This window comes from Monodon monoceros, unplaced genomic scaffold, assembly GCF_005190385.1.
Source record: "Monodon monoceros isolate NGI ecotype Baffin Bay Population unplaced genomic scaffold, NGI_Narwhal_1 Super_Scaffold_8, whole genome shotgun sequence".
Classification (NCBI taxonomy): Eukaryota; Metazoa; Chordata; class Mammalia; order Artiodactyla; family Monodontidae; genus Monodon; species Monodon monoceros.
Genome location: NW_021703785.1, coordinates 57779427 through 57806813, shown reverse-complemented (window position 1 = coordinate 57806813; position 27387 = coordinate 57779427). Strand labels below are relative to the sequence as shown.

Here is a 27387-nt window from a genome sequence, read left to right as displayed (position 1 = left end):
AAAATTTTTAAGCCACCTTTACACTAAATGTCCTCAATTTGATTAACTTGTTATTAAAGTTATTCTGTATATCTTCATTTTATAATTTAAGCACTTAGCATGGATTAATATCTTTAGGAAGTAGTAGAAACTTTAAAATCACTCCAGAGTTTGCTTATTTCCACATCTCATTATTTTATAATCTTTGGGAATGCTTGTATTTATGAAAGTAACATTTTTCAGGGACATAAATTCTAACAGAACCACTAAAAGTTCTTTTCTGTTTGGACTTTAATGCATACGATACTAAACTATAGGATAATTTTTTTTAAGTTTTCATGTGATCAGTTAAAAATACCACTTTAGCATGTAGCAACAAAGTAGAATGTCGTCCCATAGAAGTAAAGAAAGTTTAAGTACATCATTTCTTAAGAGAATTTGTACATTTTAACATAGTCTATGCAGATTTTTATGTTAATTTGTTTTTCCATAAATGTCTTTTCTGGCTTATGTTTAACAAGGAGCATTAAAAGTAGATTTGAAGCATTTATATATAGAGGACTACAAATTTATTTATTCTACTATATTGGCACTGAGGATCAGCACTGAACAAAACAGGTAAATTCCAGCCCTCATGAGCTTACAATTTGGGGAGTGAGGCATGGGTAATAGAATAGACAAACTGATAAGTACTAATATGTGGTATGTCAGATGGTGATAAGTTCTATGAAGAAAAATAAAGCAAGGGAAGTGGGAGGGATGGGTTAAACGTGTTTGGAAGGCAGGCAGATGTGTTTTTAAATAGTGTCCAAAAATGCCTCACAAAAATGACATTTGAACAAAGATCTAAAAAACGGAGCAAACCATTAGGTTTCTGGGAGAAGAGCCTTTCAAGCAGGTGAAATAACAACTACAGAGACCTTGAGGCTAAAATATTTTTGGTGTGTACCAAAAAGAGCAGCAAAAAGGTCTCGATGGCTATGATCAAATATACAAGAAGGAGAATCATAGCCCAAAAAGTTTATAGGAGCCAGATCTTAGGGCTGTTTAAGTTCTTAGCTTAATGTACAGATTTAATTTTCCTTACTTTAGGAGAAACTTGACAGTTGTATGTGCATCAGCCTATGTGACCTTTGTAGATAGAATATTTTTTTGGATCTCACTCAAGGTTAGAACCTCCATCTGAGACCATTTAGAACATAAACAAAATGTTTAAATGGTTAATAGGTGTATGTGTGATGATCAGGTTTTTATGAATTGTGATTTGATTGGTCTGAAATTGTTTTTTACTTGCTCAGTTTAGGTAGTCAAAGCTAATAGCTCCAAGAGACACTCTGAACTTGTTCGCATTTGTCATTTACTCAAACGAATCACAGTTGTCTTCAACTCCTCCATTCTAGGAATTGCTGCCATTTTTCTCACTCATTCCTATTAGCATTTTAGCTGAAGAGTTCTTTGCCTGTAATTGTTTCATCATGCTTTTGCTAATAAGATAAAATTCAGACTTCTTAACTTAGACCTCATGATCTTGCCCCAGCCTTAAGTTTTTCCATTTTTCTTCAAGCAAACTAGTCCTGCTCCGTCTGTTTTTCTATCTCTGTGCCCTTATTTATGCCATTTCACTACCCCAGTTCTCCCCCGACTAATTCCTGTACATTTTTTAAAAGCAGGTCAAACCTCTTGTGTGTGCTGAGTGTTTCCTGACTTTAGCAGTCTGGCATTATCCCTCCTTCCCATGTTATGAATGGTTTATACCTGTAGCTCTTAACCTTTTTCTCTCACTTAACAGAGAAGTACATTCGTTATCATTAATCATTAATTGTATCTCATTTATTCATGCATATTAACCTTTTATAAATGTATTGGCAATGTGAAGAAAAAATTTAAATTTAAGAACAAAAAGCAAGTGGACTAAGATATCCAGAACTTCAAAACACCAGCCTAAATGTTAGGTCCCAAAGTTCAAATATTAATTTTATGCTGACAAGTGATATAGTTGATTTTTTCCTCAGTTATATTAAAATATATATCACATACAGTAGAGTGTGGACCAGTCATAATATATTTCTAGGATTTTAGCACGTTAAAAGAATTAACAAATTAAAAAAATTCTTTGTGAGTAGGACCCAGGCATCATGATTTTAAAGCTTTATAGTTGATCTGTATCTGGCCAAAGTTGAGTGACCTAGAGCATCATAGCACATAAAAAGGCATTCAATAAAGAGCTGAATGATTGAGAAAAAAAAAAATTTTTTTTAAGAATACTGGATTCTCTATTTCAATTTTCTAATACTGTAAAAGCTATTAATAAATATTCTCATTTAAAAAGTAATCCATGTGTTTATTATAGTGTTGTTTATAATATGAAAAGATTGAAAGTTTTTAAAGTGTCCAATAATAAAAAGCTGATTAAATAACATGCTGAGTGGAATACTATGCAGCTGTTTAAAATAATGTAATCAGTATTTTAATGAGCTAGAAACTTCATGATTAAGTGAAAAAAGGTTACCAAATAGTGTGAACAGACTCATTAAAAGAATACATATGCTAAAATGTTATTACTGGTTCACTGGATGTGAGATAAATCTTACTTATTCTTGATGGTAAATAAGCATGTATGATTTTTGTGAGTGAGGGGGGGAGTTTGTTTTTTGAAAAGGAGAGAGAGCTCCTTGAAAAATAAAAAGTTACTTGCAGCAGCCTTACCTCCACTTAATCACCTCCTTTAGAAATCTGTAAATGGAAACCCTAAGTTCCTATGGGTTCAGGAAATTTAGAAGTGATAATGAAGAATTAACTATCATGGGAAGGACTGAACAGGTAATTTCAAAAATCAGATAACTTTAAAGTCAGCTTCAGGGGAGCAATCTACTCTGTGTTCTCAAAGGAATGGTGAAAAGGAATTCAAGAATCACTTCTTGAATTCTCTGTTGAGAGGTTTTGCTGTCTTTTCCCCAGTCTTCCAGCCCCCAAAACCTCAAAAGGTAAGTATAAGAAAAGGAGTAGGTATCTATTTTAATTTTGAAACTATATTAATAAGCTGTAAAGAAAAACAAATCTGGTTTATTTTATAGTTACAGATATTTAATAGCACAGTGAAACTGACTTTAAGATCTTAAAAGGATTTTTGTTTAAAATGAAGTTTGTTTTAATTTTTCCCAGCATAAAAATAATGTATAGGCATAGAAACCTCGAAAAAAGCAAAAAATTCTATTTAAAAATTACATTTTTACCATCCAATGGCAACTATTATTAGCAGTATATTGTTTCCTTCTAGTTGTGTAGTTGGATTAACAAATTTATTTCTTAATTCATGACTATGCCAGAAACTGGAAAGAACATCACCCTCTGGAAAAGAGATATGAGATATGCTCCTGGCTCAAAAGGTTTTTCTTTACATTTATCTACAATACAGTTGATCCCCAAACAACATGGGTTTGAACCGTGAGAGTCCACTTAATTTTTTTCAATAAATACGTACTACAGTACTACACCATCTGAGGATGAGGAACCGCGGGTACAGAGGCCAACTCTAAAGTTACACGTGGATTTTCAGCTGCAAGGTGGGTCAGTTCCCCTAACCCCCTTGTTCAGGGGTCAACTGTATACCCAAAAAATACCACTAATTTTATCATTTGTTCCATAATGTTTTACTGTAAAAATGCGTACATTTTAAAATTTCTTTTTTCTCAAAATATTTTAGTAAATTTGAGTACATGAGAAGATGCATCTTGTTTACCCTCTGGCTTCCTCTTTCACACCTGCACGTCATCCCCAAGCGTACCTTTGCATAGTTTGAGAGCCTTTCTGAGGCAAGGGATGTCATTGAAGGGTTTTCATTGGGAGAGAAAGAAAAATAATTACTGAAAATGTATCGCTCAAGATTTGCTGAAGGAAATCTAGGACCATTAGAGAAATTATGTGCTGCTTTTGTACCCCAATAATCACATCAAATTTATCAAAAAGCTGAGCTGGTGTTCTAAAATTGTGGAATTCACATTTGATATTCAAAAAACATTTACTAATTACAGACATTTCAGTTCAAACACATGGCTATGGTTATCAAAAGGTAAACACAACACATATAAATTCATAGTGTATGACCTGTCTGTTACAGTGACCCATTTAGAATGTAAAAATAGTATGTCTCAACCAATTTCTCACATTTCAATATTTTATAATTTAACTAAACCTCTTTAACAGTTTTAGACAGGCAGGTTTAGAATCTGACAACTTGGCTAATCAAATAAACATTTGGGAGTCTAAAAATCTGACTCAGAGGGGTGTTTGTCACCAGAACTCACCTATGGTACAGATGTCAAGTTAGACCCTCTGCTATGCCACTTTTGTCACCATTTTAGTGGGCATTGCATCCTTTGAAAAAATAGGGAAAGCACCCAAAAGTAAAGCCTCAGGTCCATAATAGTTAAGCTATCAGACCAGTTTTTTGAATATAACTCTTCAGATGTATTTACCCCTAAAACCCAAGGAATTTGGATCTTTAAAAACTGATTACGTACTCTTTCTAAAAAGTTCCTTATAGTTATATTCTTCAGGAAAAAAATTTGTGATGAGTTTACAATACTTCTATATTCATTAAATTCCTTTTTTTAAAAAGAATTGTGGATGGTTTTTTGGGTAGTCAAATTGGATAATTTAGTTTGGAATTTAGGTAAAGATTCAACAAATTTCAAAACTAGCATGAAAATTCTTCATTTATTTAGGGTAAACTATTGCTATATGCTAATAAACACGTGTTCTCCCGAATCATTGTTGATTGAAAGTCTTGGTTTGTATGGTTCATGTCAGGACACATGCAGACTATGGATGTGAACCAGTTTCAGAGGGCATTCAGAGAACTGAAAAAATATGAGATGTCAAATGTCCTCAGGGGTGGGTGGAGGTATTAAGCTTGCTTGAAAAAGAACAATATTGAGACTTTTATTCTGTATTGCAAAATATAGAAGGGCAAAACTGGGGAGATTGAGTTTCAGGGATGCAAATATAAACTCTTAAGCAAGGGATTTCTACTGACTATGGATGTGTGTGTGCATTATGGAAATGGACTGCTTTACCAAGGACCTCAGAGCGATGAAATGGGGGCGGGGGAGGGAATAAGATTTAAAGACATCATTTGAGATGAAGAAAATCAATACATCAGCTTGAACAAATTCTTGCCTTTAAAATGAGCGCACTTGTGCTAACAATTTTTGACTAAAGGAAACTACAGGGATATTTCTAGATTTTTTGTTTTAGCACAGCTTTTACTGAAAACTATTATTTTAACAGAACTGACAGTATCTAAGGAAGGTACTCCTTTAAGAAGTTCAAGATCACGGTTTCAAGAAGTATGTGTCACTTGTCTGAAAACAAATAATGAAAAATGTTAATAAGTTACTGAAATTGGAACATAGTTTTTGAATACTAAAACTTATAAGTTGGCATTTGTTTTCAAGAAAGATTATCAAGGCTGTTGGGTAAATCCAGTATAGAACTGGATCATTAAGTTTTCATTTTCCTCTTAAGACTTCAGAGGAGAATAAAGTTGAAGAATTTGGATAAACTAACAGGAAGGAACCAATTCCAGAGAAATTCTTAATCATACCGTTTTGATTTGAAGAGAGTTGAATCATAGTGTCAATGGGACATTCTCTGATATTTATATTCCAGGGTGCTTGGATATTTCAGAAGACTGCTGCGCCATAGCTTGGGCTTAGAATTGCCACTTTTGGAATTCCCTTTCTGTAGTTAAATATGGGGGGGGGATTCAGCTTCAATTGGAGCTTTTCTTACCTTACTAGACACATAGTAGATGCTCAGTTATTTATTAAGTGGAGTGTTCCTAGGAAGATCAATCTCACTCTGAAATTGGCACTGGGTCTAGTTGATTCTGTCATCACATATACAGGAAATAATCATTCTGTATATTCTTTGCCAGTCTTTTGAGCCTAAATCATAGTTGAGACTTGATTAAGAAGTGTTACGCGTTGGCTGAGAAGATAGCTTTTATGACATCTTTTAATGCAGGCTTCTTAGTTTTTACAGTTCAAGTACTTTTCAGACTACTCTGGTTCTCTTTCAAATTTATATAGAGATTCTTGATAGGAGAGAATTATTAATACAGTAAGGACCATCAGCCCTGGCACATTTGTTAATGTTTATTTGCCCCTCTGGGAAATAGGCCTGTACGTTTTTATTATTTATTTTGAGTGCTTATTTTAGTGAAAGTGACCCAAATCAATCAAATCAAAACATTTAAATACCACCCCTTGGGTTGTGGATGAATTTTTTTTTAAGTACATATGGAAACCACTCAAGCTTTAGGTGCTATTAGTGACAGAAATAACTGCTGACACATTGTCCTTTGCCAGAAACTTTTACATTTAAAAATCCTTTCAATTCTCATAACCACCTTATGGGGGAGATACGTCATTATTCCCATGTTATAAGGTAAGGAAACAATCACAGGGAAATAGCATGCCTGATGTCACGTAACTAGTAAGTGGGGGAGTCAGGATTCAAGCTCAGGTAGTTTCATTGCAGAGCTCATGCTCTTAATAATTATATGTACAACCTCTGTCCTATAGTTAACAAAAGGTAGGGGAGAGAAAATTAAATATTAAGCCCTAAAATGCTCAAAATGATAGTGATACCTTCCAAAGAATGTTAAGACTTTAAAATAGGTTTGTATGTGGAAGTACTAAGCACAAATTATCTTCTCAAATATTCCATGATGGTGCTACCATCCCACTGCAAGGAGGCATGCTCTGAGAAGTGTGTTTTGGTAACACTGGACGTGGGTGTTTATGTGTCCATGTCCTTCTGTATGTATGTGTAGTCCATGAACATACATGCAGCTATATGAATTCAGTCAGCCCTTAGTAGCATTGTCCTCCCCTGAGAAAATTGCCCCACCTAATTGTCCAGAGTAAGTCTACACAATCTATAGGTCATACTTTGTTGTACTGTTTTTAAGGTGTCAAAGCATCAAACAGCATTGTTCTCTCACTTCACATGTCTCTTTGGAAGCTAATCAAAACCTAAGAGAAAATAAACCTTTTGTAACTAAAAAGCTGCAGACAAATTATACATTTAAATTGTAAACTTATTTTGCAGGTTACCTATTCCTAAGCTATGAGACATACCATTTTCTTTGTATTTTATGTTAATTTAAAGAATTGGACTTCTGGCAGGCTTAAAAATCTTTAACTTCATTCTGTCTTAGAGAGCAATTGCAGGCAGTGTAGCAAGTTCTTACTGAGCCTTCAGAAATACTCTCGGGTATTGCCTCAGAAGGGCAACCTCCTCCCACCCCCTTCACATACATACACAGAAAATTAATAGCTCCCTTTTCTGTTCTATCATCCCTATAGTAGTTTCATTATTGCTTATGTTACATCATATTGTGATTATTTTTCTTATTTCTCTCTGATTAACCTGTAAGCTTAATAGGCTTGAGCCCAGACTATCTTATCTCACTTGGTGACTGATATAGTAAATAGAGCCCATGATCGCACATAGCACTCAGTATTATGTTACATCCCTTCCTTATCATGGAATACATTGATACCAATATTAGTATGGCTACTCAAAACAACTCACTTGTTAGATAGCCAGAAGATAGATCTTTTCAATGGAATCCTCCTAGGATCAATTAGGTGAAATTTCCAGATCACAAATATCAGTTTCATTGAAGGATCCCAAGGAAAGAGAAATGAGAAACATGAAATAGTTCTTGCCAGGTAGTAGCAAGTTTTATATGTGAAATAAGTCTTTGTGAAGGCTCTTTATCTCTTACTGAGATGATGCATTAGTTAAGGAATAAAAAATTTCACAGAGCATGTTTTATCTCCTAGGTAACAGACAAAAGAAACTGACAATATACCTTATGTAAGTCTTAGGAAAACTGTCTCTAGCAGATTGAAATTGTTTCCCAGATGTTCTTCCTGAAGTGTCACAAGAACACCATGGAGGTCAGGAATTCCAGTTAGCTTTGCTACCATCTCAAGATTCAGGGTTTTAAAAAAATATTAAGTGCTTTTAAAAGGGTTAAAATTATTTAATTGCTGTTTTTCCCACTTCATCATTCATCTGACTGACCCTACAGTTGATTGCTTAAGACAGCTTTTAAAATCCAAGTCAACCTTGCTTAGGCCAATGAATTCATACCAGCTTGTATGTAAGAATACAACCAGAACAACTATTTGTGACTGCCTCTGTTTCTACCTCATCAAGAAATAGTTCTCACTTTAATCTTTCGCACTGAGGTCATACGGTGTGACCTTTTTTCCTAGCACTGTATTTGTGTTCTTTTCTTGCTATCTCCCAGACTCTGAACTTTACCAGCTTCCTGAACCCACAGTACCCAGCCTCTAAATCCTACCTGCCTAAATCCATGTCATTCAGATGCTTTGTCCTACATTGGGAAATCATCTGGCTTCCGGGCTCTACTTTTGTTTGGAGGACCCAAGTATATTCCCAAATTAACTGAAGCTCTAGCCTTAATACTCTTGCTCTCAGGTCGATTTCACATGGTGGCCTCTGTTGCTCTTCATAGTTAATGCCTTCCAAACTAGGTTTGGCCTACCTGTCAACAAAATATTTGGGTGTTTTATAATTAATGTATGCATTGATAATATACCTGATATGTCTGCTACTCTAAGATTGTTTTTATCTTTAAGATGTTTTCTAAAATTAATTGCTCACTGCCAGTAATACTCATTACCCTCATTTTTAGATAAGGAAAAAGCCTAAGATACTGTTGCATTAGTATAGGATTTTGGCATCAATATTCTAAATACAACACATGGCACAGTGTCAACAATTAGTTAGCTTTAAATAGATAATTGCTCAATAGAATTTATCCAGAGACCTACGAAAGGAAGCATGAGAATGATGAAATCATCTTATAACCTCATCTTCAATCCAGGCCTGCCTAATTGCTTGCCACGGAGAAGGCTAAAATTGTTGGAAATTCCTTTTTTTGGCTAAGTTTACCTTTCATCTTGTTTCATTTCCTGTCTTAGTATGATAATCTTTTTATATGAAATTGTGCTATTTAAATTTTCATAATTTTAATTTATTCACGTGTAGAATGTATAATTTTATAATTTGTGATACCTGATGTATTTCAAGTAACATAATTTCCTTACACATATAAGAACAACATTAAAATTAAACTGACACAGAGTAGATATCCAATAAACATTTAAATTAATATTGAATCAATAAATTTATTTAACATGGTGGTAAGTCAGAATTTTTAGAATTCTGTTATCGACAGCCTTATAACTTTTCAACCTTCTCTGTGTTTTCAAAGTGTTTACTTTTAATACTCAATTTTTTTGTATTTAATTTCCCACAGTTGAAAAGATGAAGCTTCTCATAGAAACAAAATAATTTTTTTAGATTAAATAATCCTCTTTAGACTATGTTTTTGGTTCTGTTACTGGCTCCTAGGGAAAAGAAATTGCAATAAAATAGGCATTTCTAAAGAAATAACTTAGGATTAGGATTCCTTCAAGAATTCATACAAGAATTAAGAACACTGTAGAAAATCAAGTAATATAAATTAGAAGTGAAAATGTCCATTAGATTAATTTGATGATTCTAGACATGAGAATCTGTAAGTTATTTTCTATCATTTTGTCCTCATTTTTAAAGTCTCAGACAATGAAACTTCCATCACTTGAATCTCATTCAGTAATGTGTATACAGCTATTCATTCAACAAGTCACTTTGTTCAGAGGCATTTGCCTCTGATACTAGTATCTTCAATGTCATCAAAATGCATTTTATTAAGATGACAATTGAGCATGTAGGAAAGCTTAAGCTTTCCCCCTGGTTTAGAAGACCATGAAATGAAGCAGAATAAAAAGTTATAATTCAGTATAATAAAATTTGTGAATATTATCCTAAAGAAGTGTTCAGGTAGCTTGGTTACTTTGCCAGGGGAATGACAATGTAAACAGAAGCTTAAACTGTTCCTATCCTAGAGAAGTTAAATGTGGTCCTATTCAAATACTTAAAAATTGGCTTGGCTTGAATTTGTGTGACCTTAAGCAAATTGCTCTCTCCAAGCCTCAGCTGTAAATTTTAAGTAAGAGGTTGAACTTGGATCTGTTTTGTCCCAAAGTTTTATAATCCTAGAACAGAGTCAGCCTCCAATGTATTTATTTTATGAATAATTCTGTACGCTGACATATTACTCATTAAAGCAAAGGAAAAAAAGTTAAATAATCTTGTAGATTTATGTGGAAACCTTAGTTATCACCTTAGAATTTTGGATATTATATATTTAAGTTTTCCATTCTAGAAAAAAAAATTAGATTTGTTTTTCCTACCCTTTTGTCAGATTGTCACCTTGACTGTATGAGACATGGCTAACAAAAGGAAAACAACCCCCATAGAAACTTGAAGAAGGAGAGGCACTCACTGTAAATGAAAAATAAGAAATCTTTTAATGTTTATCAGATAAAGAAAGCGTTTAATTGAATTAATGGGACACTGGAGTACCAGATGATTTAGTTAACTGACGTTTACAATGATCTTAAACCTTGTTTGAATATTTTGTAAAACATTAATAAAAATTACAATATTTCAGTATATCAAACAGTATGCTGAATATTGTTAAATTTTATGTAAGGATCAAGTCATATAAAGTATTATGTAATAATAAGTATAGAAGTTTCGAGAGTAGTGTTTAATGTGTTTTAAGCCATAACATCCAGAGGGTGTTTGATTATAATTTTTCTTAAAGTTAACTTCTTTTTTCTTGAAGTAGAGTGCAAGAGACAAATTCAGGTTAACTAAGGATTCAATTTGAAGAATTCCAGTTTCCTTTAAGCAAAATTTCACTTTATTTCAAACTGAACAAAATTATGTTGTATTCATAATTTGACAACACACTCAAAAGGTGTACACTCTGAAGGATTCAAATTACAAACCTTTCAGTTATAATCTGTTGGTTGTAAGCAAGGCCATGTACTTGTAAGTTTCTCTTACTGCCAGAAATTGTATCAGAAGGGACTAAATTATCAAGAATGGCTACTGGTGTTTTGTTTTGTTTTTGGCTCTGTGGCATGGGGGATCTTATTTCCCCGACCAGGGATCAAACCCGTGCCACCTGCCATGGAAACACAGAGTCACAACCACTGGACCATCAGGGAATCCCAAGAATGGCTACTGGTTTTGATCATGGTTATGTACATAAATGTGTGTTATATACTCTACCTAAGTAGAGTAGGACAGTTTTATTCATATGCAAATCTATTTTTGAATAGTGTGAAAAATCTGAGGTGATAATTTGAGGTGTCATATTCTGTAAATGAGAGTGATTATAATTTCATCTCATCAAGAATAGTTATTATAATAATACTTAAAATGCCTTGAAAGTTTTCTGTTGGCATTTTTCAAGTGAGATAATCTTTTATTATTAAAGACCTATTCTATGCCCAGTACTTCACTATAGTCTAAAAAAGATGGTCACTGTCGGCAAAGAACTTCTGGCCTAAATGGTAATATTATACTAACTTACAGGAAACAACTAGAGAAGAGTGGAGTGTAATCTGTCTTGCTGATCTGAAGTGGCGATAGAAGCTCAAAGGAAATGTGGATTTGGACAACAGAGAAGACTTCTTAGAGGAGGTTGAAAATGAGCTGGGCTTAAAGAATAGATAGGACTAATTCAGTGAAATGAAGGAATTGGAGACTTACAAGTGCAGAAAACATGAACCAAAGGATGATCAAGTAGGAAGGAGTAAAGTAGAATTACTGGGTTGAAAACAGATTGGTATTGGGGAGTAGGTAGGGAGGTGAGTGTAACCATGTTTGAGATTGTTTTCCTTCCTTTGCATAAAATGCCCTAATTTCTAATTGAAGAAAATGAGAGTATATTCAGATTGCCTGCAGCCCTTCGAAAATCAAGGTGTGATGATTTGAAGAAAAAATCACGATTTGTAAGAAATGTTGGAAGGAATCTAGGCTTAAATTAGACGAGTTTACCTGAAATATAGGGGGTCTATAGCCTTTAACTGAGCAAATCAAGTGAGAAATCTTGAGAGGCAGGGGTTGCATAGCCAAAAGTCTACTATCAGGGATATTTTTTGCCCAGGTGAGATTGACCTTATCACTATGGGAATGATCACAAGTACCACAGTACTGTTGTTAAGCCAAATAAAAACACTGTACTCCTTTTCCAAACCTCTAATTTGCATACAAACCTTAGCTCAAGTTATGTCCTTTCCCTCATCTTCAGCTGTCTAAATATTCTTAGGCTGTCTAGCCCCTGCAAGAAATTTTCCCAGTTCACTTTCCTTCCTCACCCAGAAATACCATTTCTCTCTTTTGTGCTCCTATACCTGACCTAGAACAATTAATACATCCTGCTTTATGGGCAGAGGCTATTTTATTTTGTATTGTATACTCTGCAAGTCTAACATAGTGGGTGCTTGATAAATGGCAGTTGGTTGCTGAAAATCAGTAGTGATTTGGTGATAAATTAATGTTCTGGAAAGGCTGAATACCAGCTAGATAAATATAGAAATGCCCAAGCTCTTGCCTGTTAATTTAGAAGTTCTCCACCTTTTACTGTTTCACTTACCAGGGCTCAGGGCTCCTCTCATTCTATGCTACCTATTAACATTCAAGTCTTAGCTACCTTAAAGTTTTTTTTAAAAAATCAAAGCCAGAAACCTGTGGGTGGGGATATGAATAGCTGGAAAGCCTATGAAATTTTGAGGGTTATAAATGATCTGATTGATCATCTAAAACTTTCCAACAAAGTATAATTTAACTGTTTCCTATTGGCTTTTATTTGTTGTCTCTCTGAGGAGATGGGAGATGGTAGTAGAATGAAAAGTCCTTACATTAAAAAATACTTTTCAAAAAATTTTTTTCAAGAAGCATCGTTACCATAATCACAAAAATAAATGTATTGAACATCTGCTGCAGTTCTTTAAAGTGACTCTCTAAAGTTAATTGTATGCTTCTGAATCCCTCCGCTTACTAGAGCTACCTTATTGAGTGAACTGGGTTTTCTTATAAACTTTCTTGGACAATTTTGTAAGACAGTACCCAAGTCACACGAAAAAGCTTTCAGAAATCTCAGAAGGCAGAGAAAATTGTGGATCAAATATGTAGCATTTGTTTTCTGCTAGGACATTTAAGTCATATTTATAATGTGATAAGGATTTATTTTTATGTATCCTTAAGAGCTTTTATATAAAATCTATAGGACATTTATGTCTGATTTCCAGAACCTATATAAATATAAATTACATTTTTTTGAAAAGTCTAATGTTGCTGTTGGGTTGGGTTTGGCTTTGAGGGAGGTTGACATATTTGTTATACTTAACATTTAGCCAGAAGTCAGGAATTCAACCAGCAATTAAATAATGGTTCCCACGGTGAAGCAGTTTCCCCTCTACACTGATTTGCCTTATGACCTGTTTTCTAGGCACTTATTTTGACATCACCACTGCCCCCACCAAAAAAAAAAAAAAAAAAATGTGAGAACTGACTATATCACGGGTACCTAGACCATGTGAAGAAAGGACTGAGACTGGAAGCAGAAAACACATTGTCCGTACAGAGCAAAGTGCCAGACAACAGCTCACTCTAGTAAAGGGCAATAAATGCCACATGAGATGGTCTCCTCAGTTCAAAACTGTAAGTAACTTTAGGGAATTGCAGGGGGATTAGACAGTTGTCTCTGCTGACTCAATAAAAAAATATCTTCCTTTTGTAATTTGTGGCCTGTATGCTTGTAAATAAGATGCACTGAATTGTCAAGTAGTGGACTTTTCTGGTTTGTGGGTGAGAAATAGAATGCAGCCAAAATAGAATGCAGTATTCCCCCAAAAGTAACTTGGGACCTTTGCCTTAAGACCTGAGACAAAGGTTACATGAATTTAGATAACCAGGTTAGAACTAAGTTATTGGGCCTTTGCCTAGATAATCAATTAGAGGACTTTTAGTCTTGATATAGCAAGGAATAGGGAGGTATTATGGCCTCTTGAAACAAAATGATGAAAACTTACAAAATAATGGAATTTTTGGAAATTAAATGTGGCTATACTATATATAGAAGGATTCTAAGAAAGTCTGTTGGCAAAGAAACTGGGCATGTGACTACTGTGGTGATCTAGGAGTGAAGAAAACTTGAGCAGAATCGTGGCAATAAGAATGGAGATAAGAGAATAAATTTAAGATATATCAAAAGAAAAAATTGTAGAACATCATGATGAGTTGGATAAAGGGGGGGTGTCAAAAATTACACATTTTCTTTACTGGAAGACAATGATAGTATCACTGAAAGGAGAGAGTTAAGATAGTTTGAGAAGGAAAGATTTTGAGTCCCATTTTTGTAATATTGAATTTAAGATGATATCCAGGCATTCCTTTTGAAATGCTTGGATTAAAAGTCGCTGAATATACAGAACTGGAATCCTATGTAAAAGTCTGGCTGGAGAGGTAAATTCATCAGTTATCCACTCAAAACTGATAAGGGTAGACAAGCTAACTGAAGTTCTTTATTAAAGAGAGTATATCCCTTTCTTTTAAAAAGAAGTACATAAACACATACATTTACATTAAAAAATTATTTGATTAGGTATGTAGTCTTAAATAAACATTTCCAAAATGGAATTAAAACTCTCCTTTTTTTCTTAGAGTGTCATATCTCAAGCTTGTGCCTATAGGAAAACCCTACACTGGTATCAGTTATGAAGGTCAGTGACTAAAATGTGTTAATTATTCTTTTCTTTTATAAATTTATTTATTTATTTTTGGCTGCGTTGGGTCTTAATTGCTGCGTGCTGGCTTTCTCTAGTTGTGGTGAGCGGGGGCTACTCTTCGTTGCGGGTGCATGGGCTTCTCAGTGCAGTAGCTTCGCTTATTGTGGAGCACGGGCTCTAGGGCACGCGGGCTTCGGTAGATGTGGCGCATGGGCTCAGTAGTTGTGGCTCGTGGTCTCTAGAGCACAGGCTCAGTAGCTATGGCGCACGGGCTTAGTTGCTCCACAGCATGTGGGATCTTCCCAGACCAGGGCTCGAACCCATGTCCCCTGCATTAGCAGGCAGATTTTTAACCACCGTGCCACCAGGGAAGCCCCTAATTATTCTTGAACCTTACCTTTGCTTCTATTCATTAAACAAATATCTTTCCCAGTATTACATTGAGAGAATGAAATTGAGAACTTAAAGTCCAAATAATTCAGTCAGTTAAAACTGTAAAATTGACATGGCTTTAATTTCTCAAATGGAAAAGCAAGTAATTGAACTGTGGGAAATGTGCTGGTCTCCAGTTTCAAGACACAGTACAGCACAAAGACCTGGCATTCTGGCTGAAGAGTTATAATAATAAACAGAAATTTGAAAACCAGGAAGACAAGTTTTCCAAGAGTGCAACTGTGGCATTTCAAAAGAGATATAACAAGAAATTCCGGAAGATGGCCAAAAATAGGTTTAGATAATTGAGATTCCTTATTTGAATACTTGTTTTTGATGGAGAAACACAGTTAAGAGGAAATGAAGCTTCTGTCTAAGAGGTCTAAAATATTTTCTCCTTTTCACCCTAAATTGGGTTTGCTTCTGAAGAAAAGTGTTAGCCAAAAAAAATCAAATAGGAATTCAGTACTGCTTAAATTGTAGCCAGAAGTTTAAAAAGTGACCAAATCAAAACAAAAAAAAATTTTTTTAATTAATTGAAAGCAAGTATTTTGATTTTCTAGGAGCTAAACCTTGTTTTATAGGATTCCTATTTAGAAAGTCAAAGTATCTTGATCTGTTTACCTAGTAATTACATGCCCATCATGGGACAGAAATACCACATTACCCTACGTTTTAAATTTCTAATATGTTCTACTTTAATGATACGTAAGGAAACCTAAAATGTTAATCTATGCCTCCAAAATGCCTTTAAAAAACTCAGTAACATGTCTTCTGAATATACCAGAGTCTTTTATACCATTTTACCTAAATCCTTGAACCATTTGATTAATCCGAATTCAGCGAACCTATGTCTTCAAGGCAGGTTATCCAGAACTGGGAACATTTGTTTCTGTATTTCCATCCTAGTTGCAACTGACTTATGTGCCTGGTCTGATGACTTCGACTATCTTTTCATGACTCCTAAATTATGGAGGTAAGTCAAGATTTAATATTGATTATAGTCATGTAACATTCATTCGGAATTTGTATTCCTGTAATATTTATTTAATTACTAAGCACTCGTAGCATTGCATTTTTACTAGCAAATTATGGTATATTCCAGTTTTGGCTGAGCTGTTTTACTCTGATTAAATGTATAATTTTGCATAACTTTTTTAAAAAAAATTTATTTATTTTTGGCAGCGTCGGGTCTTCGTTGCTGCACGCGGGCTTTCTAGTTGCAGTGAGCGGGGGCTGCTCTTCGTTGTGGTGCGCGGGCTTCTCGTGGTGGCTTCTCTTGTTGTGGAGCACGGGCTCTAGGTGTGTGGGCTCCAGTAGTTGTGGCACACAGGCTCAGTAGTTGAGGCTTGCAAGCTCTAGAGCGCAGGCTCAGTAGTTGTGCCGCACGTGCTTAGTTGCTCTGCGGCATGTGGGATCTTCCTGAACCAGGGCTCGAAACTGTGTCCCCTGCATTGGCAGGCGGATTCTTAACCACTGCCCCACCAGGAAAGTCCAGTTTTGCATAACTTTCAATTACTTAGTATTTCTATATACATCTAGACTTTCATCTCATTTTTTGTGTGATTACCCACATAAACTTCTAGTAGAAAATACCATGGGTTTTTTTCTGTAGTCTTTAACTTGAATCAACTCTTTCAGACTCTTTATGTAAAGTATACTCATCTATCTTTGAATCTACTATAATTCTTGTTTTTCCAAGTGCCTATTTACTGAGACTATAGTGTTCCAAATTTTTCAGTTCAGTTCAGTTAAGACTCTTAGTCCAGCCCTGCGGGGGAATATAAAGACCAATATAAGGCACAGTCCCAGTCCTCATCTTAAAAGAACTCATGGAACCTCAGACATTGCAGCCAGACTTTCTTGGGGTCTCTTATTACAAGAAGGGTAAGATAAACCTCTCCTGTTTGGCTTCCAACTTGGGAACTCAAAGACATTCAAATTCTTACCAGATTGTGAAATGAGAAAAGTAACATGAAATAGAAACACTTGGTAGTTGGTGTGTTTTACTCAACTGATAAAAAACCACTTTAAAACAATGATTTATGGATTTGAGGTGTTGGTGTGAAATCTGAAGGTGCAGAAAGCTCTGTATGATTAACTAAGTCTTAGGCACATTTCAGTTTTAGGAGCAAATTCCCATTTGTTTTGCTGTATTTTGTTGCTTATTTATTCTGTGCCATGCTTAATACTCATTTCCCCTTCACCATGTAAGGTGTTAGCTTTTTATCTATTAAAGTATTTTGGGAGTTGGATCGACCTCATAGCTTAGATATATATTAAGACATTTTCTGAGCTCAGAAATATTGAGATGATGAGTCTTTTGGTAAAATTTGCACATAACTTTTCATCTCAGATAGATCCAATAGAAGGCCTAACAATTCATGACAAAGCTGTTCTGGGACCAAGCTGGTGAGTAATTATGGTTTTTATGATGTTGTTGATTTTCCAGAAATCTAAGTATTTTTAGTAATATATTTTCATCTCATCTCTATACTCCTTGAACTTTTGTTTAAAACAATAAGTTTGATGTCACATTGGTGTTTTCCACGGGTTCACTGGCTCCAGGAATGTAATAAAATTTCCCAAATTTCTTTTTAAAAATTTCCTCTTACTGGCTTTTACATTGCTAAGTGTGCTATTACAGAGTCAACTTCCCCAGCACACAGGAAAAATAAAAGTAGAATACGGGATAGTTAGAAGTCTTAGCAAGTCTTTTGTTATTCCAGCAAGGTCTCTGTTAATGTGACCATTTCTGTTATTTATGATAGAGAACCAATACAAAGACTTATAAAACTAAGCTGACATTTGTCAGATGTAAACAGAATACAAGACAAATAGAAACAGCTTACAATTCCCTAAATCATATATTTCTCAAGCTGCTTTCCCTTGACCATTTTATATTACTTCAGGCTTCTGAATTCAGATATATTTTGAAAGCAGCCCGAATTAATTTCGACTTTAACATAACCTAAGGATTCTTTGTAATTATGACTTGTAGATTCTTTGTAATTATGACTTGTATATTAAATTCGAGAGTAAAATTCAACACCAGAGCATCTTTTCAGAAAATCTTTGTAGGGAGAACTTCCAACAACTTATAAGGTTACATTGTTGAGGTTCAAGAATAAGCTAAAATCTTTAGTGCCTTATCAGAAATGAAACTGTAGGTGATGGAAAGAGGCTGAAACAAACATAAGTGGGAGAATAGGGGAGACCCAACTATCACTGGTATTGTTAAGACTGACAAACCATGCTTTGTGATGAATCATACCTGTATATCTGAGATGGATTGATAGGAGTATATGATTTGATAGACCAAAGTTTTCAGTTTGGTTGGCCAAGACAAGCTTCTGCCATTATTTTCTTATAATTTCTTATGATTTTCTTATAATCAATTCAGTCAAGAAGTTAAGTGATGCTCATATGAAGATGTTAAGGTCTTTTTTTTTTTTTTTCTAAAGCAGGCAAGAGTTTAAATTTGCCTGTGGTGCATCTAACATAAGCCTGTTTTCTTCCAGCCATATGCCTGCCTCCCTTTCTAAAACAAGACTCTCTTTTGCGCGTCTTGACATACCAGTTACAGTGCCCCACTCTATGTTGGAGTGAAGACAAGAGGCTTATTACTTAGATAATCTTGACAGATGTGTCTCCAGATAATATCATCTCTAAAATATTTACTAAAATAAGAAACTCAATCCACTCTGAAAGTACACTTTTCCTAATGAATAATATACATTTTTAAATTTTGGTTATCTATCTCCTTCTGAAAACCTCTGGATTGTGAACCCATGACTTTTGAGGAACTGTTTAATTAAAGGCTTAAGTTATTTTAATTTAAACCCATTGTCAGTGTTATGAACTGTAGTTGTAGTGAGCTCTAGAAGGGACGACCTTATTTTGCTCCTTGCAGCTCCTTGCTCCCCAGTGTCTAGAATAGTATTTGGCACACAGTAGATGTCAATAAATATTTTCTGACTGAATTAATTAAACGTATATATACTACATGTTTCCACAGGGTAATGTTTCTATTAGCACATTAAAAAGAACATTTTATTTCTCATCTCAAGCTAATTTCCGGCAAGTGTGAATGACTAAGAACACATAATAGCAGTTTAAACATTTCCTGTCTTATTCCTTGCCAACCTGTAGTTACAGTATTTTTTGCTTCACTATTCTTTTAACCAGTTATCAGTTTTGAATCATCTTATCAGCAAAGCCATATACGGAATTAAACAGTGTAACATATATAACCATGCCAACTACACCCAGCTAGTTAAATCACACGCGTGCCCAAAACTTAGCAAACTAGAAATATTGTGCCCTCGAATATGATGTTAGCAAGGGAACCAGGCCAGACACATCATCCCCAAAACTAAGATGACAGACTAAAACAACTAAGTTGGTTTTTTCTGCAGTAAAGAGAGGATGTGTGCCACCAAAAACAAAACACTCATTCATAAGGCTTTTTTCTTATTTGGGTCATTATTTTCCGTTGCTAACCTTAACGTTACTAATCTTGAAGTATTTTGCACTTTTCCATTATACATAATCTTTTGACGTACTATTAGGAAAATTTTTTTTTAAAATCTTTCTTCCCTGCAACTTAGTACACAAATCTATAAGTAATTACTAGAAATTTCTGGAGTGTAATTTCTTTACTAAGTGTAGGGGTTTCACAGAAAGGATGGAAGAGTAAAATTTATGTCAGTATGAGATAATAGGCCATACTATGTCATAACATGCCTCCAACCCTGGCAAACACACACACCATCTTTCAGGTATGGCTTTTTCTTCCTTTTTTAAAAAAGACCTCCCTGGTCTGATGAAAAGTAAATCTTCCTCCCACACCCAAACCCCACTCACCCACTTTCCTCTCTACAGGTGACACATATCTTTGCTGAAAATTCCATGAATATAGATATATGAGTATTATATATCTTTCCGCAAATGGAAACTAGATACTGCATATAAAGTGGAAATATATCTTTCCACTTTATACATTGTCTTACACCTTGCTTTTTTTCAACTTATATATATTTGACAATCCTTCCTTCTTAGTTTATAAACTGCTGTCTCATTCTTTTTAAAGGCTGCACGGTATTTCACTGTATGAACCATAATTTATACACATTACCTGTTGATGAACTTTGAGTTTACTTCCAGTTTTTCGCTGTTATGATGATACACTGTCTCACTTGAATGTGAGTTCCTTGAGAATAAGGATTTTTGTCATGAGTAAATGTTTTAATTCTGAAAACTTAGTATAGTATTCAACAAACATTTAACAGATGTTTTTGAATGAATGAATGGTACTTTTTAAAATGCTGCTCAACTGCTTCCACTCAATGTTTTTTAACCCTACTATGTGCAGAGTACTTTGTACTCTTTGGTCTAATGATTCCCTTTCTAGATATTTATCCTAATATTTTAAAGACATGTAATATAAGAGAAATTCCTACAAGAGGACTCACTAAGTCAAAGTAATATGTGTAGGGGACTTCCCTGGTGGTCCAGTGGCTACGACTCTGCACTCCCAATGCAGGTTCGATCCCTGGTCAGGGAGCTAGATCCCACATGCCGCAACTAAGAGTTTGCATGCCACAACTAAAAGATTCTTCATGCCACAACTAAAAGATCCCACATGCTGCAACTAAGACCCGATGCAGCCAAATAAATAAATATTTTTAAAAAAGTAATATGTGTATTTTAAATGTTAGTAGAAGTTATATGCAAAAAGCTTTTTACCAGAGTAGGTGCTAATTGGTAACAAAGGTATTTCTCAACAAGTGTTCAGCACAGTGCTTTACACATAGTAGAGTTAAAACTGTTGAGTGGATCGAGCTCACATTCAAGTGAGAAAAATTTGTTTTTATGATGGCATGTAAGTCTAGATAGAGGAAAGGGCTGATTACTATGCCTAGGAAAGGAGGAAAACAAGGCCTTACAGAAGAGGTACAGTTGAAAGTGGGTTACCCATCTTCTTCATCATTATCATCACTGATAGTTACTGAGTGCCTACCATGCGCCAGGCAGTGTGTTGAATGCTTTACATTATCTCCTTTAATCCTCATATATCCTATAAGGGAGATATATTTATTATCCTCATTTGATAGATGAAAAAGTTGAGGCAGAGAGAGGTTAAATGACTTGCCCTAGCCATATAGCTAGTAAGTGACTTAGTTGGGATTAGAAATCAAGCAGTCTGATTCCATAGTCCATTCTTGAACGCTTTGTAAGTGTTCATGAAGAAGAGAAAGGGAAAGAGGCATTGAAGGTAGAAGGAATGTGCACCAAAGCACCAAGTGCACAGTGTTGTTTAGAGAGCAGCACGTAGTCAGTGTGTCTTAAGCACTGTTAAGCTGTGGTTGCCCAAAGATGGCATGGTAGAAGGCCAGAAAGTTAGGGTGAGTACATATTTGACTAACATATATGCCCTAAATATGGAATTTCCAAACCAGAAAATGGCAATTTCTTTTTACTCTAAAAGAGAACAGAGAACCTCATTTCTTTTTCTGAGATTGCTCTGGCATGAGGGTAGTCTCTGGTTTCAGTGTTTTGTTCATGGCAAGAGCTTCAGGCTTTTTTATCCTTTCAAAGCTATAGCATTCAGTTTTGTCTTCAGAGGATACTGTTCTGGTGCTGACCAGATGGAAGCCTTCCATTAATAAAGTGTCAATCAGTAAGCCGAGGACATTAGTTCCGTTGGCCAGTTTTCGGTTATCAGGTTTTATAGAAACATACCTAGGACACACAAAAATGTTCAATTATAAAACATCCCTTTAATAACCAGCAAAACTAAACAGAAATATTTGATTTATAACCTCAAATAAAGGTATCAAACCATTTTCTAATCAGATATTTTTAAAGACTTCATTTATAAATCCAAGCCAGTACCTTCAGTCTACTGAAAACAGAGACTTTGCTGTGATCTCCAAAGTCATTTTAATTCCACATTTAGGAATATAGCTAACATTGATGAATTTTCATTGAGAAATTATTTTCTGGAGCAAACAATTTGATCAAACAATTAAATTAGCTTAATTTTCATATAATGTAATTTAACTATTTCCAAATTTTGTTTTCAACTTACTAAATATTGTTTTAATCGATTTAATTAATTGATTCAATCTTTTTAATGAACATCTGATACACTTACAGTTTCCCCCTAGATCTAATTTTACCCATTACCAGCACTGACATTACAAATTTTCTTTTGTGACTTTCTCCTATCAAATGCATTTTGCAGGTGAAATTTTGCAGATGTTAAATGTCAAGAAGACTTCATTGTCAATTTTTCTCAATAACTGTCCATTGTTGAAGAGCAAGACATGGGGTCAAAAGGCTTCTGGAATCAAAACGACAAAACTTTCTGGAAAACTCAATAGATACACATTATTCAAGAAAAATATACCTGAACTTTTCAGATTGACTGTATGTTGCTTTAATAATGTCAACATAACATGTCCATAAAGATATAGCTATATTGCCCCTTCTTTATCTACCATCAGGATTTTTTTTTTTTTTTGGTACGCGGGCCTCTCACTGCTGTGGCCTCTCCCACTGCGGAGCACAGTGTCCATATGCACAGGCTCAGCGGCCATGGCTCACGGGCCTAGCCGCTCCGCGGCATGTGGGATCTTCCCGGACCGGGGCACGAACCCGTGTCCCCTGCATCGGCAGGCGGACTCTCAACCACTGCGCCACCAGGGAAGCCCCATCAGGATATTTTTATATCCTTTGTGTCCTCCCACCATTTGTTTATGAGATGTGAAAAAAAAAAAGGCTTTAGTTCCAGGCAGCTACCTAAACTGTCTATGGTTTTATAGGATAAAAAGAGCCTTGGGGTCATCCCTAGCCTCCTTTTAATTATGATTGATAGAGTGGTTATTGTAGCTCACATTTAGAAACTCATTCTAGGCAAAGAAAAAAATTCAATAATAAAATGTAAAAATTATAAAAGTACATATCAAAAGCACATTTATGTTTAATACAGCAAAATTTTAACATTAGTAAATCATTTCATCTACCCCCAAACCCCAGATCTTGATTTTATAGCCTAGAAACTTTTGTCACAGAGAAAAAATGTTACAGAACGTCTCACAAAATTAAGATGCAAATAGTATATAGTAGGTGATAACAAAGTGCAATGTACTTGCAAGAAATCACTTGGCCTAAATACTTGATTCCCTAAGAGGCCAAAATGAAAAATGGAAGATTTCAAGGCATAAGAAAAAGATAAAAGAAACTAATGGGAACTGGAAAATCAAAACTTATTTTAAAAACTTATAAGGCAAGTACACTTTTCCATTTGAGCTAGTTTATACAGGAACGGTCAGATAGAAGATGGCTACCAAAGAGACTCTAGAATCCTGTGACCATAACTTGACTTGATAATGTGGTATGGCCCTCTGCAAGATGCACGCCAAGTATTTCCAGTACTGTGAACTTGAGAGATAATAACTGAGCAACTTGCTAGGTTACCAAGACCTCAGAGTGATAAATCATATTAGTAGAACATACTGAACAGCTGGATGACACATCAGGCTCTGAGCAGCCGTTCAGGCTCACTCCTCCACTTTCCACCATCAAGAAAAACATCTGAATGGACAGATTCAGACCACAAGGAGTGAGCAAGAAATAAAAATGATTGCTAGCTAAATAATTATATACCTAAGGTGGGCCTCTTAAGACCAAGAGCTTTCATCCGATCACCTGAACTCCCAATAATGTCACCTTATTTGGGTTATCTACCTCTACTTTGAAATTGGAACTATAGAAGAAAATCATGACCACTTATAGGCTGAAAAAAATTCTAAACTTCAAACAACTGAAAAGAATACTCTTTGGGGATGCAAGAAAAAGTCAGTTTAAAAAATAGCTTCTGGTTTTGGAATTTAAATATAATGTCATTCTCTCATTAAGATGAAAAAAATTTTTGTACTATTTGTAAAATACAAACACTTAACAGCAAAGGGGAAACTACTGTCACTGTGTACACACAAAGAATATCCCAACTTGAGTTTCTAATGTTTTTCAAGATTATAGTCATTTTCTCCAAATGCATAGCTTTTAAAGATCATTTAGTATTTCCATGATACCTTTTTATCTTGCATGTTTCTTCTTGAAATCAATGACACCATTTTTCCTTAGTTTTTTAACTTTTTAGAAAGGGATCCCCAAAGATCTTAATCACACAAATTAAAAAAAAAACAACAACTGGTAATTTCCCTTCTATTTATGTTAGTACCCCACCAACTGTGCCCAGAGGTATCTTAAAACATTTTGAGGTAGAGATAGGGTCTTAGGTTTTCTTCTCAATCAGCCTGTTAGCTGGATCTCTTTCCCCAAAATGACATTTCATGCCTCTTTGGAAAGGCAGGAAATTATAAAGCGTAAAAACTTAAGAATTGTCCTACTGTCCTACTGGGTTCTTCAGCTGGTATGCAGGACCAAGGGGTATGTTGTGGGAGGGGTAAACATTGGTCATTTCTTATGTTTACTGCAAAAGTTAAGAAAATATCCCCAAATATGTCTGTCTACCTTGACCCCAAAAACGTGTATCTTATTTAAATACTGTCAGTAAAGAACATATGTAGAATTTTTTTTCCCCTCCTGAAAATTAAAGCCAGCTTTCACAGTAAAATAACAGTGGGACAGCATTACGACATTTCTAAGGGGCGAAAAAAGTGTCCGTGACAGTAGAGTGGAAATCCGCCTTAGGGTCCAGCCAAGAATAACGGGGAGAAAGTGACTGACTCAGAAGCAACTATCCTTAATATACTGACAGCCTATCCCAGTATTTTGAGTTGTGTAAAGAATGCCAACAATGTAACAGGAGACCAGATTTGCCGTGAGATATATCTGCCTTAATGGTGTTTTAAAATAAAGTGGAATGGAGAAAAATCAGTAGCCAAATCAGAAGGACTGAAAGAACAACTCTACAAAGTGTAATGAAATCATGACAAACTGTTGAGCCTTTACTATATACCAGCAACGAAAAGAAACCCTTGGGGAGAAAAAGGCTTCTCATTCCATAGTAATGGAACATAATCTATAAAATTGTTTCCTCCTACAACTTGAATGACCATAGTCCCAGTTTTCCCTGGACAACTTTGATTTATTCCTATTGTCCCACATAATAACAACTTCTTTCACTCTGAAAAGTATCCCAGTTTGGACAATAATTATCTGGTCATTCCACCCAACTCTGCTGGTTACTCCCACCAAAAAATCATTTTGAGTAATCATTTTTTTCCAAAACTGAAATGAGAAAATTTCAATTTTGAGGGGAAACATCAGGAACCGGTGTAGAATAGAGGCTTCAAAATACAAAATACCTGATTCCAGTTTGGTTATCAGTCGTGCTGTCAGAGCCGCACTGGAAAACCAGGTCATGGTAAGAAGGTCTTTGTGGAGGCAGTGGAAGTAAGGTCATCTGAGGAGGGAAGGAGTTACTACTCCAGGTCGGTGCTGAAGGTTGCTCTATAAACACTGTAATTCTCCCAGTTAACATCTCGATTGTTTTGCTGCAAGAGCCAAACACCCTAAAAAAAGCTTGAGTGTTTCGGCTTAGGAAATGTACCTCCACAAGAGCAGGTCTTGGCTGTAGCAGGTGTTCTTGGTTTAAGAGATCCACCAGAGGATCAAGTTCATAGAATACAGCCTCCCTCTGAAGCCTGAGATAGTCTGAAAAGTCAGTGGGTAATAAAAGCTGGTGAGTTCTCAAAAAATCTAAGACAAAACTAAATAAAACACCATCTCTGTCCACAAAAATCTGGCCACCAACCATCTTGAATTCTTGGTCTCTGCCATCTAACATACGTGTCAACCGAGAGGCAGGAAACTGCTTTAAGGTTGAAGACCTTGTGGTGAATATCTTCCCTCCCACGTTCAAAGTGACCAGTTCCTGACTACTCATTTTCCTCTTGCTTCACACTAGAGGCTACACACCATCAGGCACAGACTTAGGAACTTGAAAATCAACCTGTGACCACAAACGTTACATATGATTAAGAAATGTAGGGGAGGGGAATGTAACAAAAACAGAGACCTCGATTTCCAGGTAACTACTGTTAAAGCAAATAGTGTGTCCATAGCTGTGTTTACAAATTTGAGAGTTGCCTGGGAACGTACAGTATACAGAATGAAAAAATAACAGATGAGGAACTCCACAGTTTAAGGAAAACTGCCAATATGTCTGAGGACATGTGTCAAATAGATCCCTTTACTATATCTCATTAAAAAAAAAAAAGAACCTTCATAAAAACCTCTTGTAAATCTATAAAATACACTGGGAGCAGAAAAGCATTCCCCCTCTCCAAACCTCTTATCTACTATGAGTCCTCATGGCAGAGGTAATATTTATAAACATTGTCTTAATTTTTTATATCCCTTTAGCAATTTAGTGGCTAATCTTGGATTGTCAGTTGGGGATAAGGCAGTCATTACCTCAACTAGCAGCTTATTTTGACTACTCTTCTCATAACTAGAATGATTCTTCTGTACTTGAAATTTAGTTGCCACCTTCTTTTCCTGTCCCTGCTTGTATTACCTCCTCTCAACCAAATTAATGGACTGGGGTAAAGACCCTCTGGACTGTCAAGGAATGTCTTGTCCCATGACAGAAATAATGTTGACTGAAAGCAGTTCTAAGATAAAGTCACTTCTTGTTTTCATCTGAATTCTAAACAAGGTGAAAAAATTATTTTTGTTCTGTGGGAGACAGGGCATCTTTATCTCATGTGAGCAGATAGGACAGCCTTAGTGTTTAGCTGATTATTTTGTACTTTATAATAGCTGATAGATTGTTTCATCTATCGTTAAATTAGTCTTACTACTCTTAAAAAATTCTTTAAATAAGTGAATTGATTGGTTGTACAGTTGCCATGATACTTTGGAACAACACTTAGCTGCCAGTAAAAAGGCAGCTTTTCCATTTCCTGCTCTTGCAATGTGTTTGTTTGTTTTTACCCATGCCTTTGCTTGCAGTCACCTAAGTTTTGTAGTTTACCTCCAAACTCCTCTGGTGATAAATTTACAAAACCTAAGCAGATAAAAGGCAAGCTGAAATAAATCTCCACCCTCCTTAAAATGTAAACTTCGCATAAGGTAATGCCAGTTTTTGTTTACATGAGACTTACATTGTACCAAAAAAAGAAATCAACCCTCTGCAGAAAAAGTTGGAAATTCAATCCATATCTTATTCCTTTTTAAAGAATGTTCACTCTCAAAAAAAAAA

At 35.3% G+C, this 27387-nt stretch overlaps 1 protein-coding gene and 1 long non-coding RNA gene across 2 annotated transcripts in view; one reads left to right on the top strand and one right to left on the bottom strand.

Annotated features, from left to right (window-relative positions):
• Window positions 1–27387, top strand: part of LOC114888012 — a 35463-nt gene that overhangs the window by 1432 nt on the left and 6644 nt on the right. Inside the window, exons 2-7 of the long non-coding RNA XR_003791682.1 lie at window positions 501–597; window positions 3395–3542; window positions 11518–11625; window positions 13436–13647; window positions 14650–14708; window positions 16056–16122. This is a non-coding gene — a long non-coding RNA (uncharacterized LOC114888012). The remainder of the gene's footprint in view (window positions 1–500; window positions 598–3394; window positions 3543–11517; window positions 11626–13435; window positions 13648–14649; window positions 14709–16055; window positions 16123–27387) is intronic.
• KCNRG (potassium channel regulator) lies at window positions 21343–26871 on the bottom strand. The gene is made up of 2 exons (XM_029209863.1): window positions 25487–26871; window positions 21343–21890 (listed from the first exon to the last, which is right to left on the bottom strand). Exons 1-2 carry the CDS (start codon window positions 26065–26067, stop codon window positions 21650–21652), a joined length of 822 nt encoding a protein of 273 aa, XP_029065696.1. The 5' UTR covers window positions 26068–26871; the 3' UTR covers window positions 21343–21649.